General features: G+C 34.9%; 1 protein-coding gene and 1 long non-coding RNA gene across 2 annotated transcripts in view; one reads left to right on the top strand and one right to left on the bottom strand.

Annotated features, from left to right (window-relative positions):
- Htr2c (5-hydroxytryptamine receptor 2C) overlaps positions 1 to 26,046 on the bottom strand; it is a 196,578-nt gene that overhangs the window by 7,440 nt on the left and 163,092 nt on the right. The window contains 1 exon segment of the mRNA XM_034485543.2: positions 18,119 to 18,319. Coding sequence (XP_034341434.1) covers positions 18,119 to 18,319 — 201 coding nt within the window.
- Positions 891 to 26,046, top strand: part of LOC143435453 (uncharacterized) — a 31,236-nt gene continuing 6,080 nt past the window's right edge. Inside the window, exons 1-2 of the long non-coding RNA XR_013105773.1 lie at positions 891 to 1,294; positions 21,162 to 21,281. This is a non-coding gene — a long non-coding RNA (uncharacterized LOC143435453). The remainder of the gene's footprint in view (positions 1,295 to 21,161; positions 21,282 to 26,046) is intronic.

The following is a 26,046-nucleotide window of genomic DNA, read 5'->3' as shown; positions in this document are numbered from 1 at the left end:
ATTTTTACAACTTTTGCATTTATAATTTATCTTATGAATGACAGTATATTATAATCATTGTTGACTAGACAGTAGTTGCCAAATTGTTCTCACATTTATTAAAGTTACTCTGAAAAACTGGTAGCAGTATTTGCATAATGAGTTTAGTGCAGAAGCCCAGAAATACTATGGGAAAGAAAAACAAATGTATGCCACAGAAGTTATAGATAGTTCTAGAGTAGGAAACATTTCCCTTGCCTTTTAAACTAAGGCCATTTTTAAAAGAGAAAGTAGACATAAAAGAGTAATAAACAAATTGTTAAAATATGGGTAATAAATGACTGGTAAAGGCCCGTATAAAAGAGAAATGAATAAATTTCATAGCACAGCCTCACCAACAAAATGAAGCTATAGATTAGCGATGTTGATTTTTAGCGATGCCTCTGATGTATCTATTTTCAATCCTTGTGTAATTTGGAAAAATTTTTTCCCCAAGGACATCTAGGAGGACCAAGCTGATGTGACTAATCCCTTGCCTCCTGCTGTGCATCCTTTGAACACCATAGTTAACAGCATCCAATTAAAGAGTAACACAAAAAAAAAAACCAGGGCAGCTTCCGTTATAGATGACAAATTGTTACTAATATTTGGAGAAAAGGGTGTTTTGTAAGTTTGAAGACTGATTCGGTTCTGGTGTTGGTAGCATGAGAAATGAATGAATTCACGGTCAACTTTGAACCTCAGGGATTTTTAGATTTGAGCCAAGAAAGAATATATATATATATATATATATATATATATATATATATATATATATATATATATATATTTGTACTTATAGGGCAGTTATTGCTAGCATAGTGCTAATAACTTTTATATAACACTGAGGAATTGTGATTTAAAAGAGGACAGCAAGGCAGAAAGAATAAGGAGACTGACTGAGCTTGTGAGAGTAACGCCTGGGAAATAGAAAGTACTCTTGGACAGAAATTAATGGGGAAGTGGATCAAGGAGTGTGGTGTTTTGAGTAGGTGTGGTCCCCATAGACTTATGGGTTTGAGTGCTTGTCTATAGAAAGGTGGCAATATTAGGAGATGTGGTCTTGCTGGAGTAGGTGTGGCCTTGTTGGGGGAATTGTGTCACAGTGGGGCTAGGCTCTGAGGTCACCTATGCTTAAGCTATGTCCATTGTGACATACAGTCTCCTTCTGCTGCCCATGTATCTAGATGTCTAGTCTCCTCCCCTCCTGCAACATGTCTGCCTGTCCACTGCCATGCTTCCTGCCATGATGGTAATGAAGTAAACCTCTGAAACTGTAAGTGAGCCCCAATTAAATATTTTCCATTATAAGAGCTGCTGTGGTCATGGTGTCTCTTCACAGCAATGAAACCCTAAGACAGGAGGGTTCGCCTATGGGTGGCAGTGTGAGGAGAAGAAACGTGCAGAAGTACTCTTAGATGGTCACATTGTTACTACAAACTAATGTAGCTTGAGGAAAGGTACAAGGAGCTTAGGCATGGAAAGTAAACAGTGGAGTAAGAGAATTAAAAAACAGAGAAAAAGAAGGATTACAAATAGGTCCCTATGGAGATAAAGTGAGGTACCATAAGAAAACCATGATACAAGGGCAGGATGAGTTTTATCTAGGGGAAGTTCTGGAAGCATGACTAGGTGACATTAATTATCAGGGAGTTTAAAGAAAGTAAGAAAGTGGCTGAAATTAAAAATTAAATGAAAAAAAATTAGCTGAATTGTTAACTGGATCTGCAAAGTGTTGATATAGATATTTCTTGATGCCAATCAGCAACCAGAAAGTAAAATGAGCTTTTCTTAGAAATCAGATGAGATAGCTGAGCAAGCACATAGTACAAAAGAACTATCCAGGAGAATAAATATGAAGAGGATGGAAAAACAGACAAGAGAACCTGAGAAGAGATGCACACTTGGGTACAAGAAAGAAATGAAATCTTTAGTTCTCTAATAAAGACACAGAAGTGAAATGATTATAGAAGGGCAAAGGGAAATTGAAACAGAGAGAGAAGCAGGGGATTAAAGGGCAGGGCTACATTGCTGAGATCTTTAAGGGGTTCCTTTGGAAGTACAAGGCAACTCCAAGTCTTAGAAAGTGGAACTAGTGGGTTGCCACCCCTTTGGCAAACCTCTATGACAAAAAAATTTTTACATTATGATTCATAGCAGTAGTGAAATTACAGTTAAGGAGTAGCAATGGAATGATTTTATGGTTGGGAGTCAGCACAGCATGATGAACTGTGTTATATAGAGTAGTAGCATTAGGAAGTCTGAGAACCGCTGATGTAGATACCAGGGAAGCAAAGCCAGGGCAGGCTTCTAGCCTGTGCTGCAGCACATGGGATTTCGAGCAACTGTGAGCATATGTGGGTATTTCAGACCTGCTACAGAACTCACTCTGAGTTGTGTTAAGTTAGAGGTTATCATGGAAGATCCATATGAAAATCTTGACTACATGTGTGAAGTTCTAGAGAGAGATGCAGCTTAGCCACATACTTTTTTAAAAGGAGATATTACAAGGTTGTGGTTTTCAGGAGGAATGTTGGCGACAAAAGAGGAATCTGGAGTCTGAGTTAAAGGTTTGAAATCTTATGTTTGGATACTTTTATTTAAGACTAGTGATCCTCAATGAAGATGCAACAACATATAAGAGACTTCTAAGGGGCTAAAATATTTGAATATTCTCCTGTCAAAACAATAATGGTAGATATTGTATGTGTTAGGAAAACACTTTTACACCGGGTCATCTTTTATTGGTTTTTGCTTTCTGAGAGTGGTTCTCACTAAATTACTCAAGATAGCTTTGAATTTGCTTTGTAACCCAAACAGGCCTTGACTTTGTAATCCTCCTGCCTCATCTTCTTGAGTGGCTGGAATTAAAGACCTGTGCCAACAGCCCTGGCTTTTAAATTAATACAGTAAGTAAAAGACTAATGAAATTCAGAAAGTGCTAATGAGTGTCTATCACATGACACTATTTCTGCCACAAATATGAAAATATTTGTAGCTCATTCTGGTGATATAACTCAAACATCTGAGATATTCCAGCCATTTATAGCTAAGTCAACAAAGTCTCAAATTCATTCATTGGTTAGACTAAATAAAATAGATTTTCACGATGAAAATGTAAAACATTCATGTTATAGTAGCTAGTATTTAAATCAGTATTTTAGCTAGTAGTATAGTAGCTAGTAGTAATTACAGTAGCTAGTATTAAAATCAGTATTAAAATGCAGAGAGTATGTATTCATATACAATAAGTAAAATAAATCTTTTTTAAAAAATCAGCTTTAGGGTTCTAGCAAAAACTTACAATAGTTATCTAACATCCCTGGCAGTACAATATAAAATGAACTCAGTGGTATTTTTGGAGGTTTTTTTTACCCCTTCACAGATCTTCTATTTATATTTTATGGTTTCTATGCAAATGTGTCTCAGTATCTCCATATGTTTCTTGTGTTTTTTCTTTGGCTCCTTATTTCTAGTTTGTTTTATCCTATTGTTTGTTTTTATTTTATCTTATTTTTATTTATATACCTCTTTCTATTATGATGAAAGAAAGTGTGTGGATTTGAGTGGGAGGGAAAGTAGAGGAAATTTTGGAAGACCTACAGGAATAGAAACTATAAACAGATTATGTTGTATGAAAGTGATCTTTTTCAATTAAAAATAAAAATAAAATAAAAACCCTGCATCTTATATTAGTGGTTGAAGAACCTATAGAAAATACACCTTCCAACCAAATGCACTCGAAACTCAGAACACATTTTTGAGCAACAAAAAGTATTTGAAAGTATTTGAAACTGAACCAGAAGTGGGAAGAAACTATAAGGAACCATTCCATTCGAAGTTAGAAATCTTGGGAGTTGAATCTCAAAGTCCTGTGTCCTTTCCCTGACGGCCTTCTCTAGACTGCATGTTAGAACTAGAAAGTTGTCATCTCACTGAACCGAGGAGTGGGAATGAAGAATTTAGGACTGGCAAAAGAGCTAGGACTGGGGCAGTATAACCAGAGAAAGAAGGAGTCACAGCATGGAGGGAGCCTGGAGTTTCCATACAAAATAAAATTGAATTCTTCCTTGGCACCTGAATCTCCTCTGAGCAGAACCAAGGATAACATGTAGCCAGCAACGTTTAAGAGGTTTAGTATACTTCGAGTGATATATCATCTGTTGCAGAGAAAACAGAATTTGGAATTATATAAAGTTAAAGGAGCCTAGCACACAACTTGAGCCATTCACTAATTGTAAAAACAAACAAACAAACAAAACAGAAAAAAACTTTAAGGGAAAACATTCTTTTCATTTTGAGTTTTGTAGTGGGTTGGTCCTGATTCTGCTTGTATTCTAATGCTAAATACTGGTTGCTCAGGATATGGTTGCTTACTCTAGTGATGCCACATGAAACTTCTCTCCAAATTTACCTGGTCAATGAAAGGCTAGAGCCTGTGATGGTGCAATGGAGGGAGAAAGGTGAGACTGGAGATTCATGAGTGGGTGTTGCTGGTAAAGAAAGAGAGGAAGCTGCCATGGGCAAAACCATGAGATAGGAGAAACAGCAAGTAACAAGGGGCCTTATAGCTGGGCAATAGGTTAGTATAGCCCTAGGTCTGTCCAATCTAGGCGCATGGCTTGTAAATAAATACCTGTATTGTACATCATTTACTGGTCTTACTAGGATTATAAATCCATTACTACAGATTTTCTTTTTGTTTTCTCTTTTGACATAATATCGTTCTATGTACCTCTGTCCATCCTGGACTAGAACTCACTTTTCAGCCCACTGTGGCCTTGAACTCACAATCTTCTTGCTTTAGTACCCTACATGCTGAGTTCACCTACATGCAACAACACACCTGACTTGCCCTCTTTCTTAATGCTGAAAGATGAAAGCAAACCTAAAGCTCATTATTAATAAAACAAAATAGAACATCCAAAGCATCTTTCATGAATATTTTTAAAAGGTTACTAGAGATACAAAGAGATGGAGGAATATACTAAAGGTGATAAGTCAATAGAAACAGATAAACACATAACCATAAGTGTTCCAATCAACAGAGAAGAACTTTATCATAAATATGCTAAATAATCACTCAGGAAAGATAACTATTGTAGAGATAGGAATTTCAAGTATAAAAATTAAAGAAAACATTTCAATTGCAAAATAGACTTTTTGAAAACCTGGATAGGATTGCCAGTAAATGCAGCAATTGGTAAATTTGAAAGTCTAGATCATGTACACTTAAGCACAATGAAAAACATCATTGCAAAAGTTTCAATCTATGTTTGTAGCCTTGACAGAGTTTATAGAACTTGACTTGCCATCTCATCAAAAGCAATGATCAGACATCCCAAAGCAAGGATAAAACATCCTACTCTTCTCAGTAGTAGAACCTTGGCTTTAAAGAAAGACCGTTACATATAGCCTTATGTTTATGTTTTTACCTGGATATAACATAATAAATAGGGAACAGAGAACAGGTACTCAAGCAGAGACTGGCTATCCTGATTTAAAAAAAAAAAAAGAGGCGAGTTTCAGAATGGTAGATTTTAAACTGTTCAACTTTCTAGACAACAGAAGAAAAAGACAAGCAGAGTCAGAGAGAGGCAAATACAGGTACATGAACTGCTTAAGGACTAGGTTGCCCATATACAAGTGATACTCCTTATGGCAGCTATCAAAATCACAACAAGAACAACAACAAGAACAACAACAACAACTGATATTTCCAGAGGTAGTATAGTTCTAGTTGAAGTTTCTTCCAGTCGGAATGATAAAAATCATTGTTACAATCACAGAAGAATGAGAAGAAGGAAGATAGAGGAAGAGGAGGAGGAACAGGAGGAAGAGCAGGAGGATGAGGAGGAAAAAAAGGAGGAGGTGGAGGAAAAAAGCTCAGTAATGATCAGGAATTTCCTGCAATGTACTGTGAAATGCAATCTTGGCATGAACAAGACCAGTCAACAAATAACAGCATGCCATTCTAAAATATAACTAACACCCTGGAATTGCAAACAATACAGTTTAGACTTTTGGTGATGCCATATAAAAATGAAAGTTAATACAACAGGGTTGATTCCTGTTATCTCCCCAATATTTTTATAGCATAAGGACAAAAGAATGGAAAGCCATCAAGTAAAATGTCTGAATAAAAAATAAGATGGATAAACTTGAAAGGATTGTTTGAGATGGGAAAAGAATGGAGCCTGACCTTGTGGACAAGACCATGAAAGATTTTAAATAACAAAAGGAAAAGAGATTATAGAATTCAAAAGATTTCTGGTAACTGGTGAGGTGTTAGCAAGCAATTTGTTAGACACATGAATAATGTTTTAGAACAAAAGGAGAAAGAATGGGGAATGAATATGCCAGAGAAAATCATGGCAACAATTGACTCAATTTGGTGAGAAAATGTGTCTCTCTAGGTATTTGTAGCTCAGCAAACATTTAACAGTCAAATTAAAAAAAAACCAGCTAAACCCACAGGGAATGATTTAAGATTGTAAATTTAAAAATCTAAGAAGTGACAAGTGGAAAACATGATAAATCTAATGAAAAACCACAAAGATGGAAGATAATACAATAATGTAATAATAAACATCTAACCAGAGAACTAAGGAAAAACTCAGTTAATGAACCTGCAGCTGTCAAGTCAGAATTTTATCTAAATGGACATGACATATTTTTCATCAATAAAAGTAAAACTTAAGACTTTTTTCAGATCAACTAAAACTGAAATTCTTTACAACAGACTTTCCTTAAAGAAAATGATAAATGCTTATGGAATTGATGCCAAGAGGCAGTTTTGTTTTATCTTTATTTCTTGAAAGATAAAGAAAGCTGTGAAGTACAAATAATTTGCAATTTTATCTATAACATATAGAAATAACAATATGATTAATATAGATTTTTAAATTTCCTACACTTCTAGAGGCTGGAGTGGAAAAGCAGTGCATTATTAAAACTATGAAATTCTAGGCCATGCTAATGAAGAAGGATCTAGAAACCAAGAAATCTGAGCAGAAGTATCAGTTGTGACACAATGCGAGGAAAACTGTCTCCCAGGAGGGAAAAACAATAATCTTCTTAAAATAAATAGTATTATACTATATTGATTATAGTAATAATCAATATCCAGATTTTCAATTAAGGTTATTAAACTCAAAGAAGCAAAAAGTAGAGTCAATAATAACTAAAAATAAAAGGTAAATGTTAGTAGATTAATAGTGGAAGCCGAGTTTGATCTAAAGAAACCAAAATCTCAAAGTATGTATTTTAAGATGAATGAAAGGAAAATAGTATAATTTAAAAGATAACAATTTCAGTAGAAGAGCAGCCATAGAAAGAATAAGAAATTTTAATGTTTATAATGTTCCACACAACTGAAAAACCACTAGATGACAAAATTTCTAAGTTTTAGAGGCCAGGAACATCAATTATTAGGGAATAACATGAAAATCAAAAAGTACAACGGCTGAGATGTATGAAATAATATTAAACAGCAACTTGTGTGCTTCCAGAGAGGAAAGAGCAATGCATTTGGGGAAAAATGATGATTAACACTTTCACAAATTACTGAAACAAATCTCAGGCTAGACTTCTCTAAAGCTAAATGAACTGCAAACACCAAAGTAAGCTGTCAGACCAGGACAAATGTTTTTCTGATTTTGAAATATAAAAGTGTGTGTGTGTGTGTGTGTGTGTGAGAGAGAGAGAGAGAGAGAGAGAGAGAGAGAGAGAGAGAGAGAGAGAGAAACAGACTTGACTGGCATACCATAAGTTCTTAGTTTAATCCTCACCAATTCAAAAATAAGTTTAAAAGATGATATAATAAAAATTTGAGATCAATAGTAAGAAAAGGCATATTGCATACAGAGAAGAAAAATATGAATATTTTCTCACATCACCATAAAACATGAAATTGCCAAAATACCAGATCCAAAAACTGGACAAAAAATAATGGCTGTTCAACAACTCTTTATCCTGTAAAACATTTTTTTTTTCAAAAACTAAAGATGAGTTGAAACATTTTTATTACCTACAAAGAGAAATATTTGTAGAATTCAGTGTGAAAAAATTGCTTAAATAAGTCTTTGTGGACAAAAAGAAAGATATGAGCAAAAATCAGTGACAAATCCATAAACCATAAGTAAATACAAGATTAAATGTGATATAGTAGCTAGACTTGGTGGTGCATGTTTAGAATTCCAATATTCAGGAAACATACTCTTTGGGGGAATGAATCATCATCACAAATTCAGGCTCAGTCTATATACATAGTGAGTTTGTGGCTAGCCAAGGCTACATAGGGAAGCCCCCACTCTCCTCCCTCTCCCTCTCCCTCTAGCCCCCACTCTCCTCCCTCTTCCCTCTTCCCTCTTCCCTCTTCCCTCTTCCCTCTTCCCTCTTCCCTCTTCCCTCTTCCCTCTTCCCTCTTCCCTCTTCCCTCTTCCCTCTTCCCTCTCTCTTCCCTCTTCCCTCTCCCTCCCCCTCTCTCCCCCTCCCCCTCCCCCTCCCCCTCCCCTCCCCCTCCCCCTCTCCCTCTCCCCTCCCTCTCCCTCTCCCTCTCCCTGTCCCTCCCCTTCCCCTCCCCTTCCCCTCCCCCTCCCCCTCCCCTCTCTCCCCCTCTCTCCCCCTCCCCCTCCCTCTTCCCCTCTCTCTCCTTCTCCCTCTCCCTCATAGAGGGAGGTGAGAGCACATCCTCATAGATGCAGGAGGAGGGGGGATGGGATGGGGGTTCCTGGGTGGGTGGGGGGAAGAAATGGGGTATGGGCATAACATCTGAAATGTAAATAAAATATCCAATAAACATTAATTTCAAAATAAATAAATAAATAAATGTACTGTATTTCTTATTCTGGGAAGAAACTCACAAGTAATTGAGATTGATTAAGGAGGCACATTTTATTTCCTATCTTAACAATTTAAATGTAAGGAGGCATATTGAAAAGGCAATACCAGAGTTCAAAAGAAGTTTATTGACCTGGAGGTAGATCTCTGTGAGTTTGCAATTAGCCTCCCGTACATAGCAAGAAGAAAAGGAAGAGGAAGAGGAAGAGAAAGAGGAAGAGGAGAAAAAAGAAGAGGAGGAGGGGAGGAAGGGGAAGGAAGGAGGAAAAGTGGGAGATGGCCTATTAATATTATTAATAAGATGGTGGTTACCAAAAAAACAGTTTGGGAGTGACATCTATGAAAATGGCAGAGCTAGGACTTTCAAAAGTCTTTTCTTCTTAGTAAAAACAACAGAAAACCTGGAAAATCTAGAATTGGCACTCTAGGGTTGCAGAAAGTAATCAAAAAGTACTAACAACAGAGGAAATATTGATTTAAGAAAAATGCCTTATTATTGGCCAGCATCAAACCTTTAGCTATCTTCTGCTACCCAGATCAGTGACAGCCTTGAATAATAACAGCTGATGGTTCTGATACAATGGTAGAAAAATGGAGCAGATCATTCGAATCCAGGAACTCAGATACATAGCTATCTGTCATGCCTGGTGCTGTCCTGGAAACCAACTGAAATTGCTGTTTTGTTGCTGTTGGGTTTGCATAGGAGTTTAACCAATTCTAAAAGGCTGTCTACAAGGGACATTTCTGGCAACTGTTCTAACACTGTGATTGCCTGAGGCAATGAGTGACAATTCTGTGTGGATGGAATAAGCAAAAACTATTGGGGGAGAAGGTGAAAAGTAGTTATCGTATAAAGATTTACAAAGTTTCAACATAGTTCCCATACTTCAGATCTCTCTGTCTAAGTGTGCATCCTTTCATAAGGCTGTGCTTTGTAAAGATCCCAGGTGCCCCTAAGCTTCTAGTTCTGGCTGACGCAGAGGCTCTGTGCAAGCTGAATATAAAGTCCACAAGAGATTTATAAACTCTAGCTAAATGCTGAAGAAGTATCCAATAACACAGACCCTGGCAAGGAGGCAGATTTATTGTTTCCAGGCAGGAAAGTAATCTCTACCTTAATTATCAGCTGATCACTAAACTATTGAGACACAAACTTCATTTACAAAGAATATATTCTTTGTGCAATTACTTCAGAAATGTCCCAAAACTAACAAATATTACAATAAAACATGGAAACAACAAATCCTAGGGAACAGGGAGAATCTAAATTCCAACAAGCCACAGGTAGCAATAAAAAATCCTAATCCAATGAAACAAACACACATGCCAATGCATAATAAATAAAGCAGCCAGTAAAATCTTTCCCAGGGAGACTAGATATTGAACTTTTCAGATAAAGAGTTTAATTAACCTATTTTAGAAATATTCAGGTAACTCAATGCAAGAAGTAAATATGCACATAGAGCAGAAGTATTCATTATGAATAATAATAAAGTAAAGCATCACCAACTTAGTTCTCAGAAATACTATTAAAAATTACAGCAAACAATGAAGTGTCAGTGAGGGAGCTCTTGCCTAAGCATACCCAGATGTCTTGGAGTCCATCCTAATCACTGAGAAGAATGTTTCTAGAAATAGTCATGCAGGCATGAGGCACACAAAGGAACATTTAATCAAGGAAGTTACTAGTGCTTAATATGAATAATGAGATTCTGTAGTGTCTGAATAATACACATTTCATTCTTCCTAACTCAATTCAGTGAGACAGGCAGTCTCTTCTTAACAAGATACTACCAGTGCACAAGACTTTCCCATACCCCTAGTTTTGAGCCTGATGGATATGTTTCAAGGCTTGGCATGACACTGGAGATTTTTTTCTATCCTGCCAATGAAACTATTATCTGGTGAATGCAGTTGATAGGCAGGAACTTCTCTGGTCTGCTCAGGCTCCACTCATACAATGGAAGTTCTATATTCTGTATGCTGATATTGAAAATGCCAAGTCCTAAATTGCTATTTTTACATATTGTAAAGCAGTGGTTCCATGAATGGAAAATAAGCCAAAAGACTAAGTGTTCCATCAAGCATTCGTAGACTACAGTGCATTGATCATTAAGAAAACCCTGCTAGCATCCCTGTCCTTCCCAACTCCAGATCTAGAATTGTGACCCCGAACTTTTATCATAACTAAGATGTGATAACAAAGCAAGTAGTTCTTAATCTCTTCTCATGGTAAGTGACTTATTGTCGTATAGTGTGGAAAAGTTCAACCATGAGGACAATAAAAAATATAGAGATTCCTAACCAGTAAGAGGAAAACTCTACAATAGACCAGCTTAGCCATCATCAAGAGAATCTACATACATTTGAGTGTGCAAGCACAAACACACACACACACACACACACACACACACACACACACACACAGAGAGAGAGAGAGAGAGAGAGAGAGAGAGAGAGAGAGAGAGAGAGAGAGAGTCACTCATGAAATACTAAGAGATGTAGAAGGAAAGAAAGGAACGGAACAAGTATTTTTGAAATTCTGGCTAAAAATTTCTCAAGTTTACTAAAATCCAATTAGCTATAAAATATGTTAACCATGCTACAATTCACAGATCCAAAGAAGCTGAATAACCAGGATAGCCCAAGCGAGGATGTTTAAATCTCACTGAGAATGGAAATTAAAATCATAAAGAAATTAAACAAAAAAAATTAGGGGTATATGGCTAGAGGGAACTGGGTGAGAGAGAGAGTAAGGAGGGAAACAGGGGATCAAGTGTGAGGAGGATGGAAACAGAGAGAATCGGAAGAGATGCAGGGCCATCTCTGGCACTAACTGGAAACCTAGGACAATGGAAACTCCCCGGGATCATGGAGAGTGGCCCTAGCTAAGATTCCTAGCAGTAGGGGATATGGAACCAAAAATGACCACCTCCTGCTATCAGACAACACTTCCAATGGAGGGACAGGGACACTATCCCCACAGTGTGTATGTGTTGGGGGAGGCACAAAACTTTCGACCCACAATTTTTCCTGCCTACAAGATGTGCAGGAATAAAGAAAAAAAACATAAACTGAGGGAATGGCTAACGAATGACTATTTCTACTTAAGACTCATGCATTGAGAGAGAGCCTGCCCCTAACACTATAATGATATTATGCTATGCTTGCAGGCAGAAGCCTAGCATAACTCTCTTCTGAGAGGCTTCAACCAGCATCTGTCTGAAATAGATACAAAGACCCACAGGTCAACATTAGGAAGAGCATGGGGAATCTTGTAGAAGAGGGAGAAGAAGGATTGAAGGTGCCAAAGAGGTCAATGATACTACAAGAAAATAGACAGAATCAACAAACTTAGGCCCATAGAGGCTCTCAGAAACTGAACCCCCAACCAGAGAGCATGCATGGGATGTTGGACCTAGGCCCCATAAACATATGTAACAGACATGCAGCTTGGTCTTCTAGTGGGTCCACTAACAATTGTAGCAGTGGTTGTCTCTGAGTCTGTTGCTGTCTTTGGCTCCCTTTCCCCTAACTGAGATGCCTTGTCTAGCCTCAGTAGAAGAAGGTGATGCAACTAGTCTTACTGCAACTTGATATGCCAAGGAAGGTTGATATCCATGGGAGTCCCCCCATTCTCTCAGGAGTCATGGGAGCAGGAATGATTGGGGAGGGGGTGGAAACTTGGAGAAAATAAAGGAAGAAGTTGTGATTGGGGTGTAAAGTAAATAAATAAAATAATACAAAATTGTAGGAAATCAATTAATCCTAAGTCATATACATCCAGAGAACCACAAGCAGACATCCGAATTAAAATGGTGAACATATAAAACAAGTAGAATTTTTAATATTAGGAGAAAAAGATAAAGGGCTTATCTCACAAGTCATCAGATCCCCTAGAACTAGAGTTACAAGAAGTTTTTGAGCCATCATAGAAGTACTAGGAACCAAACCCGGGTCCCCTGTAAGAGAATAACCTTGCTTAACCACTGAGCAATCACTTCACCTCCAACAATTTATTCTTGAATAAGTAATATTTCAAACCCAGAACTTAAAAATAAGAGAAATACAACATACTTGGTCTCATGAAGGCTAGACACTGAGTGTGGGGGAATTCGAGGGTGGGGAGGTGGGAGTGGGGGGTTAGGTGTGGGCACATCCTCATAGAAGCAGGAGGAGGGGAGATGTGATAGGGGGTTCCTGGGCGAGGGGGGGCATGGTGTAAGGGATAACATCTGAAATGTAAATAAAATATCCAATAAAAAATAACATATGGCCTACCACAAATGTAATGGAAGAAGGAAGTTTATAAACATGGGTGCCTACACATAAATTAGATTAATTTCATAAATGCCATAGTAATGAAAACATCATTATAATAGTATAAAATACTTTAAAACTGTACATATGATAAGAGGTTAATAACTAGAATGTACAAGAAACTCAAAACACTTCAAATGCAACATTAGAAACTAGTAAACCCGCAATAACCCAAATTAAAACATTTCTGAAAGGAAATCTTATAAAAATCCAATCATATATTTTGCAGCCAATTCTTCATCACTAATCACAAGGAAAATGCAAATAAAAGCTACCATGAGATAGAATTAGGAGAATTTTTAGAAAAAAGAATAAACATCAGCAAGAGGTGATGAATGGGTGTAGAGAGGGGAAACCTTACACTTAGTTGTTGAGAATGTAAATTAGTATAGTCATTATGAAAAACAGTATTGAGTTTCTTCTAGAAATTAAATTAAATTAAAGATATGATGTAGAAATTCCATTACTGGGTATATGTTTGAAGAAGACTAAACAAGTATATCAAAGAAACATTTGTATTTCTATACTCATTGTAACACTGCTTATAATAGCCAAGAAATGGAAACAATACATCCAAATGAACTGATGAGTGGATAAAGAAAATTTAATGTAAGTACCTGATGGTACAATATCCAGCATATAACAGGATGCAGTCTTGTCATTTGCAACAAAATAGATAGGACTGGAGAATATTGTGCATAATGAAATAATTCAAGCACAGGAAATCAAATAACATAATCTTTTCATATGCTGAACTTAAAAATGTTGACTTTACTATAGCTGAAAGTAAAATGTAGAGAATAAGAGGAAATTGTGGAAAAGTGTTGACACAATCATTGAAATGAAAAATTAATTAGTGGCTCAATAGATGATTTGTTATTTCAAAAAAGATGGAATTAGAAAAGACAGGGAGAGATGAATAGAAATACCAAATGAGATAATGCATTCTAAAGAAAAAAAGGAATAAATAATGAAGAAATATCAAGAAATTCTCAAATATGTGTGAGATGCTATCAAGTCTACCATTTCATGTACAATTGGTTTTTCCTAAAGAAGGATGTTTTTAAAAAATCACAAAAATATTTGAAGACATAATGGCCATTTTTTGAATAATTTAAATACAAGTAAATTTCTATACATCCAAAAAACACCATAAAATACAAGTAGAATAATGTTAAAAAAGGACCATGTGTAGAGACAGCATAATAAAATGTCAAATTACTAAGGCCATGCAAAAATCTCAAAGGCAGAGGCAGAAGCAGAAATCTCAAGAACATTAAGTAAAACCCCCAATTGTCACTGAAATAAAAGTATAGTTGCCTTTAAAATGAAATAGTCTCAGCTACACCGTAGCTAAAGTGATAAAATTGGCAATCAGTCAAAAACACATATTGATGATGGAGACATATTTATAAAATAAAAACCTATAAAATACACACAGAATAATTAACATAATTTAAAGAGAAGTAGATAATTCCAAAAAGAATATTGAGATTCCACTACATAGTTTTCACTGATAAGTTGAATAAACAAAAATTAATGAGGAATTACAGGTCTTGATCTATGCTATAATATAGATAGACCTAACAGATATCTACAAGTGTTCCACACAACAGTAAAATATATATTCTTCTTAAATATACCATAACAGTTTCCAAATAAGTTAAAGCCGGAAACAATTCTCAATTAGCTTAAAAAGACTGAAAGTAGGCTAAGTATACTTTCCAATGAAGATGGAATAAAAGTAGAATTCAATAATGGAAAGGTAATGGGAAATTTGAAAAGCATGGGAATTAATTAGGAATTAGGCAACTCGGTCCTATAAGGATAGTGAGACAAAGTAGAAATTAAAAGATATTAAAAATATGCTGAGACAAAGAAAATGAGAATATCTCATAACAAACTATGAGAAACAATGAAAACAGTGTTTACAAGAAAAATGGTAGCATAATGTTTAATAAACTGATTTTCCTTTGAAAGTAGTGACTAGAAAGTAAGCCAAACCCAAAGAAGAGTCACTGAATAAAATTGCTGTCAAAATGGTGAAATAAACTCATGGGAAACAGAGAAAGATCAAATAACAATGGATTGGATATGGGAAGTAAAGGAGAAAATCCATGATTAAATTTTCTTCTAGCAGAAATTCAGTAAAACTTACAGAGTATAGGCAAACTCAGAAAGAAAAGGGAGATAGCCAGTCTTAGTAAAGGATGATTTAAGATTTTTTGCATGCTGCTTTGTGCCCAAAACATTATAAATAGTAGATAAAAATACAAAGTTCTTTCTTGAAAATGACTATTTACCAAAATAATATAAAAAACAAAATATTCCTATTCATTTTGAAGTGACCAAATCAATAATTAAGACAACACACACGCATGCACATGAAAGATAACACACATGCATGCACGTGACCTGCATGTGTGGAAGGGTACACGACTGTATTATTTATTTGTTCTAAACAAAAGTGCTATGCTCAAAATCTTCCAAAAACTGAAAAAAAGGATCTGCAGATTATTTCAGATTCACTTTATGAGACATGCATATAATCATCACACCAAAACTGGCTACAAAAGAAAACAAAACAACAAAGCAAATCTCTCTGGACAATTAGCTTAAAAAGGTTAATTAAATCTTAAGAGAATTCAATGATGTAGAAATTAAAAAATCCAATTTTTATATAATTTTCTTGAGAAATTCAAGGTTCATCACAATTCAAAAACATATATAATCTATTATACTAAGAGAATAGAGGAGGAACTATATCCAATAATCACCATACTAGACAGAAAAAAAATTGAGGAAATTTCCACTAATTAGGAAATGTCACAGTAAATATAGAAGGAAAGGGAACTTGCTGAATCTGATGAAAGAGATAAAAGACCTGAGCTACCATTCAGCATTCCTATTGCTTCCCTATGCTAAAGTCTTATAAATGTCAGACAAGCTTTTTACCACCGAAGCCACACCCCTACTCACGAACATCACTCAGTATTAAAATACTCATCAGAAAAGATGGGAAAATGTCTTCTACTTGTTCTTTCACTGAACACTACCTTACATGCTCTGTCAGGTCAATAAAATAAGACTAATAAAGATTTAAGACAAGGGATGGTCAAATGAATGTCATCCTTTATGAGTGACATCATGGAGCATATATAGAAAATTGGAGAAATTCTGTTAATAAGCTGTTAGAAATACCATGTGAATTTAGCTAGATTTCTGGGCAAAGGAAAAATATATGTTAGGTGTATTATTTCTATATAACACCAACAAGTAATTGGCAATAAATATTTTTAAACCAATGCTATTTACAATAGCAGCCAAAGAGTTAAATGCCCAGAGATGTGTCTATGAAAGATAGATGTAATACCTATAAAATAAAAACAGTATAATAGGATTTAAACAACTTAAGTAAATATTAAATATTTGTACATATGGATATGTGGTTGAATTACAAACCATACTTTTGTTAAGATTTTAGTATCTACTTAATTGATTTATAGATTCAACTTAATTATGCTTTTAAAAAACAAGACATTTTACTTTGGACATTGATAAGCTAATTTAAATCTTTATGAAAATGAAAACATTTTAGAACAGTATTGGTGATTTGGAAGACCACAGCTAACTTATATACTCTACTAAATAGCTATCTTTCTAATACCGGCATTCTTAGATTATTTAAATTATTTATAGTAATATAGTTTTAGAAATAATTGGTTTTAATTCTACCATTTACTAACTGCTTTTATATTCTTAATGCGTTTCCATTTTATCTTTAATATATTCTTTTGAATTTGTTTTATTAATCTATATTTTTTTAAATTTGGAAATTAGTCATTTCTCTTACATTTTTTGAGTGTACAAGTTATACTTTTTTCATCTACTCTTGATGGGAAATATTGTTTTATCTTAGAACTGTCATACTATCTAACAACTTATATGCTGATTTATAAATGAGGAGAATGTCAATTAAATTTTATAAGAGCAGTTTTGCATATAAACATTCATAGAATTTTGTGACAAACTTTGTGGCTTGTTATCTGATGGTGTATTGTAGATCACACAATGATCTGCCATAGCTACAACAAAATAATCTTAATAGTGATATAATTTATTTGCTTGACTAATCCAGAGATAAAATGTTAGAAGATTAATGAAGAGCCAAGAAACATCTAGACCTTATTTTTTCCATTTTAATTTTTAAGGAAACCTAAAGTTGAAATTATTTTATGAGACACAATATAAGTTCAAGTAGGTGAGGGAGATTAGAAGTGCTCTAACTTCTGTCTAGTTAAAGTTCTTGACTTTAATGTCAGCCAAACCCTGACAAAGATCTCAAGTATGTGAAATAACATTATTGTTTATCTCTATTTACATATTCTGATTCCTTAGAGGAGCAACAGCTGTCTTTTTTCTTTTCTGTTTAAGAACTCAAAAAGTAATTAAAGTTTCTGACAAATTGTAAATTTTGTTTAATTACAGCACAAATTTATATGTGTACTTCATGCCAATTCAAATTTGCATTATTATTTTTCAATTGAAAATTTGAGTATGAAAAATGTAAAAATTAGTACGGCCAATATTCTGGAAAGATCATTCTTTTCATAGACTTAAATGTTATATTTTTAAAATTTAGATTTTTTCTTATAATTTTGTAATTGTCAAAGCATTTTGTATCTGTGTTGCCAAATCCACTGATATATTAATGAAAAAAATAATTTAGTTATGCAACTGGTAAACTTAGGTACCATATCCATATGCATTATACTACTTTCATTATTTTTAACCTAAATATCAGATATGTAGGTTAAGAATAATTACTCGACAACCGATCAAACGCAATGTTACCAGTCGATGTCTGTAGGTTGTTCACAGTACATAATCCGAAGGTATTGAGCATAGCCGCTGCAATTCTATGGCCAGGTATATTTACCTATTGATATTGCCCAAACGATGGCAATCTTCATGATGGCCTTAGTCCGCGAATTGAACCGGCTATGCTCAATAGGATTACGTATTGCTACATACCGGTCCAGCGATATGGCGCAGAGGTGCATGATGGACGCAGTTGAAAATAGCACATCTAGTGAAATCCAGACGGGGCACAAATATCTAGGTAAAGGCCAGACATAATCTGAAAGAGAACAAAGAGAAGAGAAAAGAACATGTTATCCACATTGTACTGACCATACTTTTCTACTTTAGTCTACTTATTATTTTTCCTTCACAACGTTTTAAAGGCAGTGAAATTTCAAAATTTTTCTCAGTGATGTTAGCATCAGTGCTATAATTTTTTGTTACAGTATGCTTTGCATAATATAAAAGTAGCCACTTTAATGAGTACAATTCCAAGGCATGTGGTAGCTTCACAGTATTATATAAACATGACTTCCTTCTAGGTTTGGAATATTTCATCACTCCAGAAGTAAAACACTATCCACTAAGCAGTCAGCAGCCCATTTTTTACTCCCCACACCCCACTGGCAATCTCTAGCCTGTTCACTGTCATTACAGATTAATATACTTTGGATGTTTCCTATAACTGGAGTTATTTTTCATAGTGGGGCTGTTGATAAGTATGTTTGGAGGCTTATCCATGTTCATCTACTTATTATTACCCTGCTCCTTTTAATAGCCAATGAGGTAGTATCAAGAGATTTTTAATTTCCTTCATAGATTTTTTTATTGTTCTGTGTAGCACTGAAGATAATTTTAGTTTATTGACCCTGTGTTCTCTAACTTTACCAAGCTCATTTATCATGTCTAATTTTTGTGTATAGATTCCTCATGATTTTCCATACATATGATCACACATATTTTTGTCTCTTCTTTTCCAGTGTTCCCTCCATGTTTTATGTTCATTCCTCATCTCAATTATTTAACTGATCATAGGGTGATTATTCATTGTATCATTTCCTAAACTTTTAAATAATTTATTTTTATTTATGCTCAAGTGTACACATGCATGCTGCCAAAGACCAAAGAAAACCATTAGATCATTTGAGACTGTAAAATACAGGTATTTATTGAGATACTATTTGTTGTTGGGTGCAAAAACCTGAAATGGCAAACTCTGAGACAGTGTCAAGTACTCTTAACCCCTGAGCCATTTCTTTACCCCCTACTTGTTAATCTCATAATTCCATAGAAACATATACAACTTATTTCTTCTTCTCTTAGTTCTCCTCACTGAAACTTAAAATTTCAAAGAAATTTTAGATTTCATAAATGGATATCATTTTATTTGTGTAATTTTGCTCTTTTTTTCTAGTTCCTTGAAGCATGATGTCAGGTTAAATTTTGATATCTTTGCTGTTGAATCACACTAGTGAGCTTTTATTTCACTTACTATACTTTCTACCTCCCAAATGCTTTGTTTGTTGCAATACTGTTGTTTGTTGTCCCTTGTATCCTTTAGTTTTTTTGTTCACTATTTCCTTTAGCATTTGGAATAACTTAAGTAGTTGATTTAAATCTTTGATGATTTAATTGTTGGGCTTCCTGTTGTGATCGGCTTCTGGTTTTTGTTTATCCCCTTATTTGGCCACATTTTCTAATTACTTTTTCTGATTTTTATTTTTTATTAATTAAATTATTTCTGTATTTTGTTGATGTAGGTGTGCCTATTTCTGGACATAAAAAGTGAATAAATAAATAAATTTTAAAAATAAAATCCCCCCCCACCTGCTAAAAATGTAGGCATGCTTTGTCTGCATGTACACCCAATGGCAGAAGAGGGCATCAGATCCCTTTCTAGATGGTTGTGAGCCACCATGTGATTGCTGAGAATTAAACTCAGGGCCTCCGGAAAAGAAGAGGACCCTCTTAACCACTTAATCATCTCTTCAGCCCAGATTTTAATGAATCTTGCATATATGGGGAGATTTTGAATTTTATGATAAAGTATCTCTATAAGTTAGGTTTATCTATATTCCTGTGGGTTGACACTACTTGTAATGGTGGGTTTTGTTCATTTGGTTTGTTGTGTGTCTATTGAAAAAATGTAAGTATTTTTTCAAAGCATGTTTTCATTGTCTTGTTTAGATAATGTACTTAAATTGAGTTTACACTATAATATAGCTTAGGGATTGGGAAAAAATCTGGTTCTGTTATACAGCCCAAGCTATTCTTAAACTCATAATTCTCCTGTCTCTACATCCAGAGTTCTAGGAGTTCCAGTTGTTCACCACCACACCTGGATATCACCTATTCCATTAAAATATTCTAAAACTCTCTGTAGGCAAGAAAATAAAATATCCCCTCAGTGCTTTCAACTTGACTTTGAGATTTCTCAGTGCATGGTGAGGTTTTTCTTAATTCTTTTCTTTACCATCTGGAGTTCAGGGCTATGGAAAATGTCTTCTTAGCTGTCTTGCCCTGGATTTCATATTTATATTTGTTATTTATGGACATTCATGGTTTTACAGCTTTATGACTTTCACCAAATTTTTAAGGACTTCTTAGTCCTTATTTTTCAAATAGAATTTTTCCTCTTTGATCCATTGAGTCTCAAGTCATTTATGTGTCAGAGAATATTAATGGTTTATCATATCCCCTAGGATGCATTCTTTCTTTTTTGAGCACATTTCTAGCTGGTGCTAACTTTAATGGATTTCTCTTCAAATGCACTGAGGGTTTTTTGTTTTGTTTTCTCTGTCATTTACCATTTGCTTCAAAGTCTATATGTTTTCATGTGTCATTTTCAGCTCCCAAATTCCTTGTATTTTGTTGTTTTAGTGTATCTTCTGAAAGTCAAAAATTTTCAGTGTTCACATAGTTTTCTTTATGTTGTTCTTACAAATATAATGATAATAATAAGATTATACTCTCTATATGTTCAGGATAAGCTTCTATGCACATGTAGGAATGTTACTTTTTTCCGATTTATCATAACATCAACATTGTGACTGTTATTCGGCTGAGATGCTTGGTTGTATTCTGCTCCTCCAAAGACTCTTTGTGCTTTTGTTTTCCAGGCCATCATCGACTTAATTGAAAACAATTATTATTTGTTGGACAACAGCTCAAAGGTCATTACAGTTCACTTATCATTTCTTAACCTGCTTGAAGCATTTACTAACAAGCATGGCAATGAGGTTAGTGACCTTTAAGGAGGGAGGGATTGATGGATTTTCAAAGAGAAGAATTTGTTGATTCTTTCTCTATCACTATTTTTGATAGCTATTCCTTCAGCTTCTAGTTTGAATTTAATGTTTATTTAAAAATTTGCCTAGGTGCTCGTGCTCTCTCTCTCTCTCTCTCTCTCTCTCTCTCTCTCTCTCTCTCTCTCTCTCCCTCTCCCTCTCTCTCTCTCCCTCTCTCTCTCTTACTGTTTTTCTTTCTCCATCCCTTTCTCTTACTCCCCACCACTGTCTCCTACAACTTGTCTCCTCTACCTCCTCCTCTTCTTCCTCCTCATCTTCCTCATCCTCCTCTTTTCCTCTTCCTCTTCCTCCTCCTCCTCCTCCTCCTCCTCCTCCTCCTCCTCCTCCTCCTCCTCCTCCTTCTCCTCCTCCTCCAATTTTGAAACAGAATCTCACCTTTGTTGATCAGGAAATCACTATGTAGGCTTATATAACATTTAACAAGTGGGAATACTCCTGTCTCAGCCTCCAGAGTACTAAGAACTAATGTGAATCAACATGCCTGGTTTCTTCAGGTCATTTAAGTCCTAAAGCTGAAAACTGTTTATTAAAGTCTTACTAAAGTCATAAGGTAGACTTTCTTCTTCATTCATATGAAAATGATGGATTAGTTCACAATCACAAAACTCAACTAATGTGACTTTCATTCAAGTGTTCATCACTAGAAAATTCTCTAAACACAGTTATTTATTAATTTGACTATTATTTTTTTATATTTTAGAGCTGGGGGGTTGAACCTATATGTCTTCGTACATGCTAGGAATGTGCTCTACCACTGAGCTACAACCTCAGTATGTTATCACTTCTAGGTTTTTTGAGCTATATCTGCTATGGAATTTGTATTGGTGATTATAGTATTTTGTTTGACATATTTTGCTTATAGAATTTCATTCCTAGTTGCACTGCAAATGTTCAGAGGAATAGATATTTCATTGGCTGAATTATTATATTGGTCATTTCTACCATAAGTGCAGATTTCTCAGAGAAATCAGTGAATTTACATGATCCACACATATTTACCATACAATGAGTAGGTGGAAAGTTTAGAGATTTCCATAGTAAAAAAGTCATAGCTGGATAAGACTTTATTTTCAGAAGCAAAGTTGTGCATAATGTTTTACATATTGACATGTTTAAGGTTTAGAAGATGGCAGATGTTGTCCATATACCTACTGGTAGAATCTCTAGAAACAGACAGGGATGAATTTGAGAACAGCCTAAGATGAACGATGATGGACAAATACTGATTTCACTACAAAGAAAGAAAGGACACTTTAGAAAATTGAACAACTAAGCCCCCAATGAACAAGTATTTTGTTTCCAGGGTTAAGTCAGTACATATGTAGAGGGTTGGAATTGTGTCCCAAGACAAAGAGAGACCCTTGGAATATTCTCACTGCATTTTTTAAATATGTGATAATTTAAACAGGAACGAGAATAAGAGCCAAATCACAATCAATACTGGATATACCAGTGACCAGATTTGTAACTAACCAGACAGGAATCTTGGGATACATATGCCACTTAGTTGATGGAATAGTTATCTGGTGCCACATGACAAGGTCAGTGGCAAAGAAGTAATTTTTAAAAGATCCTGGCTGATTTTGTACTTATGAAGTTCTAGATACAAAGATATTTCATTGTAAGATCTACTCTTTGAATGCAGAGCCTAGACTCTGAGAATGGGCTTGCTTTTTACTGTATGGGAAAACTGTTGACTCAGAACTCTGTAGAATCCCATGCTCTAAATATATCATCTGATCAAAAGATTACAATAAGACTTACTAGCATATCTGAAGAGGAGCAAGCTATGATACGTGCTTTAAAATGCTTTCAAAAGAGTCTGAGGCATGCCAATAGAAAATTTACTTACAGACCTATCCAGTACCTAGAGAAAGAGAGTCAAGTATACCACACCCTCTGGTGGTGGGGTAAACAGCAGAAGAAGCAAAATCCCACAAAAATTTTAATTTAACTGAAGTACACATACTCAGATTGAGAAGAAAAAGCCGTCACTTTTGTGACACAGACTCTGAATCTGGGATCATAGGAGGGACCTTATAAAACAGACTGCAAGCCCTTGTCAAGTTTTCTTTTCTTCACTTGTATATTTTCCTTATTTAATATATTACATTTCAATTTTGTTGACCATGTAGTTCTGCCCTGTACCCACCCAAATCTTGCTTTAATTTGAAGTAGGCTTTCCCTTTTTTAAAATTGGATATTTTATTTATTTACATTTTGGACTTCATCTACCATTCCCCATTTCCCCTCCCTAGAACTCCCTATCCCATCCCCCTCCTTCTGTATGCTTTATACCATTTGAATTACATATAAGTATTAAAGCCAGTTCTAGGTTGAAGGAATAGCAATATAATAGATGCAAATAGATAGTCAAGGAACAAGCAAGACAATAAACCAATAAACACAAATAGTCAAAGAACAAGCAAGGCAATAAACAAAATTCCATGAACACTCCCATTATCACTGTTTCTAAGGACTTATCAGGATGACCAAAGTATCTGAGCCTACTTCCCTGTCCTAGCCCAAAGTCATTTTCATGCCTGAAGCCTACTTCTTTGTTCTAGCCTAACATTTAGATTCCTGCCTGAAATTACTTCTTTGTTCTAGCCTAATGTCAGATTCCTGCCTGAAGCCTATGAAGTAGGCTTTTCTAAAGAAAATTGGTTGGCCTTGGGTAAACATTGATGTTAGGGGCTCCCATTGTCATCATTTTTAGTACTAAGATTATTTTAGGTTTGATTGCATTTCTTATCTCTTTCTGTTTCAATTCTCCCTTTATCTGAGACTGTCTTACATCTTCCCTTCATCTTAAAGACTGTTCCAGATTTCTATTTCATTTTCTCTCTTGTATTGTATCTATGTTGCTCTCATATTAATTACATAATTACTTATATTTCTATTTTCTTTTCATTCTACCCATACTAATGTTTTAGTGTAAGCCATTCTATGCTTGTTTATTCCCCCAAAATTGTAGGCATTTAAAATGTTTGTTTTCATTTATTTACTTTTATCATATTTTTCATTTTTATCATATGTTTATGTTTGTTTGTGTATGTTTTATATGAGTTGATTGTCTGCTTGTGTATCAGTATACCAGAAGGGGGCACTACATTCTAGCATAGATGGTTGTAAAATACCATTGGGGTTACTGAAAACTGAACTTAGGGCCTCTAGACAAGGAGAAGAGCCAGTGCTCATAACCACTGAAGCATCTCTCCAGGGCCAGATGCTCGTGTTTAATTAGCTATTATTTTATTTTTATAGAAGCTCTATCCATTAGCTGTGGTTGTTTGTATAGTTTTATTTCTATTCTTGGGGTTGTACTAGGCCTGGGAGTCTTTTCATCCTATATTACCATCTATTTTCTTCTCCTCTTTATATATGGGTTCCTCTTTTATTTAATGCCCTATGTCAGTTTAATAAGCCAAACCGGTTCTACTGATCTTGCTATCTATTTCTTCCTCTCTTCTTCCTCTGTCCTATTTCATCTGTTTTGATATTGATTGTAGTTTTTTTTTATTTGTTCATTTTCTTCTCCCAAAGAACATAGATTGGCAGAATTCACAAGGTCTCTTATGGTTTGAAATTCTGAGAGATGGGACTGAAAGTCCCATCATTATCATTATCTGGTTACATATCTTTACCTCTCAGTCTACCTTTAGCCTACATTCATCTAAACTTGCTTTTGTCCCTACAGTACTCTACATTATTTTTCTTTTCTTTTCTATTTTTTGTTAACCTAATACTGACAACTGGTTGTTGCCTTGTTTTTTCTTCCCTTTTTTTCTTCAAAATTTACCATTGTTGATGGTTCATATTGTCCCCCTGATGGGGATTAGAATCACCATAAAAACAGATTTCTGTACTTGTCGGTGAGGGATTACTTATATTGGGTTAGTTGATATAGGAAGACCTATCCTATATGTGGATACTACCATTTTATAGCATCCATTGTTCTTTGCTTCCTGATTATGGACATATTATGTTCGTGCCACCACACTTTTCTTGTCATGATGTACTATCTCTTCTGCAACTATTAATCAAAATTAAGCCCTCTCTCCTTTCAGTAGTTTTGATCATGAACTTTGTCATAGAAATGAGGCAAGTAACTAACACACCATTTCAGCTCATACCCACAGTCATATGTTACTGTATGCAGTACTACCAATGTGTCTTCACTACATACAATGATGGTTGTTTAACAGATGTCTTTTGTTGCCTATTCCTCCATTTTCAAAGTGGGTTTATTTCTAGGGAGTGAACTTTTTTCTAGTTAGTATTCTATTATAAAGGGAATCCCAGGATAGAATTTGGTCCCTGGGTACCAGTCTAATAGAAAAAAAAATGTCATTTTATCTCTACTACCATCTGGACCCTCTTGAAAGTTACAAAATCTTCACAAAAATAGTTTATTTAAAATCCTCAAGATATGTCATCTAAGAAATTGTCAATACCAAGTAGTGACCACTAATGTGACTATAGTAGATGAAGTTCAAGACAAAGTTAAAAAGAGTTGTAAATGTGTTAAAAGAAATTAAAGATGACATGAATAAACTCTAGAATGAATTCTAAGAGGATATAAATAAATGGTTTAATAAACTGATGGGGTTATTAGGGGCTTTGAAAATAAAACTAAATAAAGAGAAACATCAAAGGGAAAGACAACCCAAATACTGGAAATGAAATATTAAAT

This window comes from Arvicanthis niloticus, chromosome X (assembly GCF_011762505.2).
Source record: "Arvicanthis niloticus isolate mArvNil1 chromosome X, mArvNil1.pat.X, whole genome shotgun sequence".
Lineage (NCBI taxonomy): Eukaryota > Metazoa > Chordata > Mammalia > Rodentia > Muridae > Arvicanthis > Arvicanthis niloticus.
The sequence above is the reverse complement of the archived record's forward strand: the minus strand, read 5'-3'. Positions and strand labels throughout refer to the sequence as shown.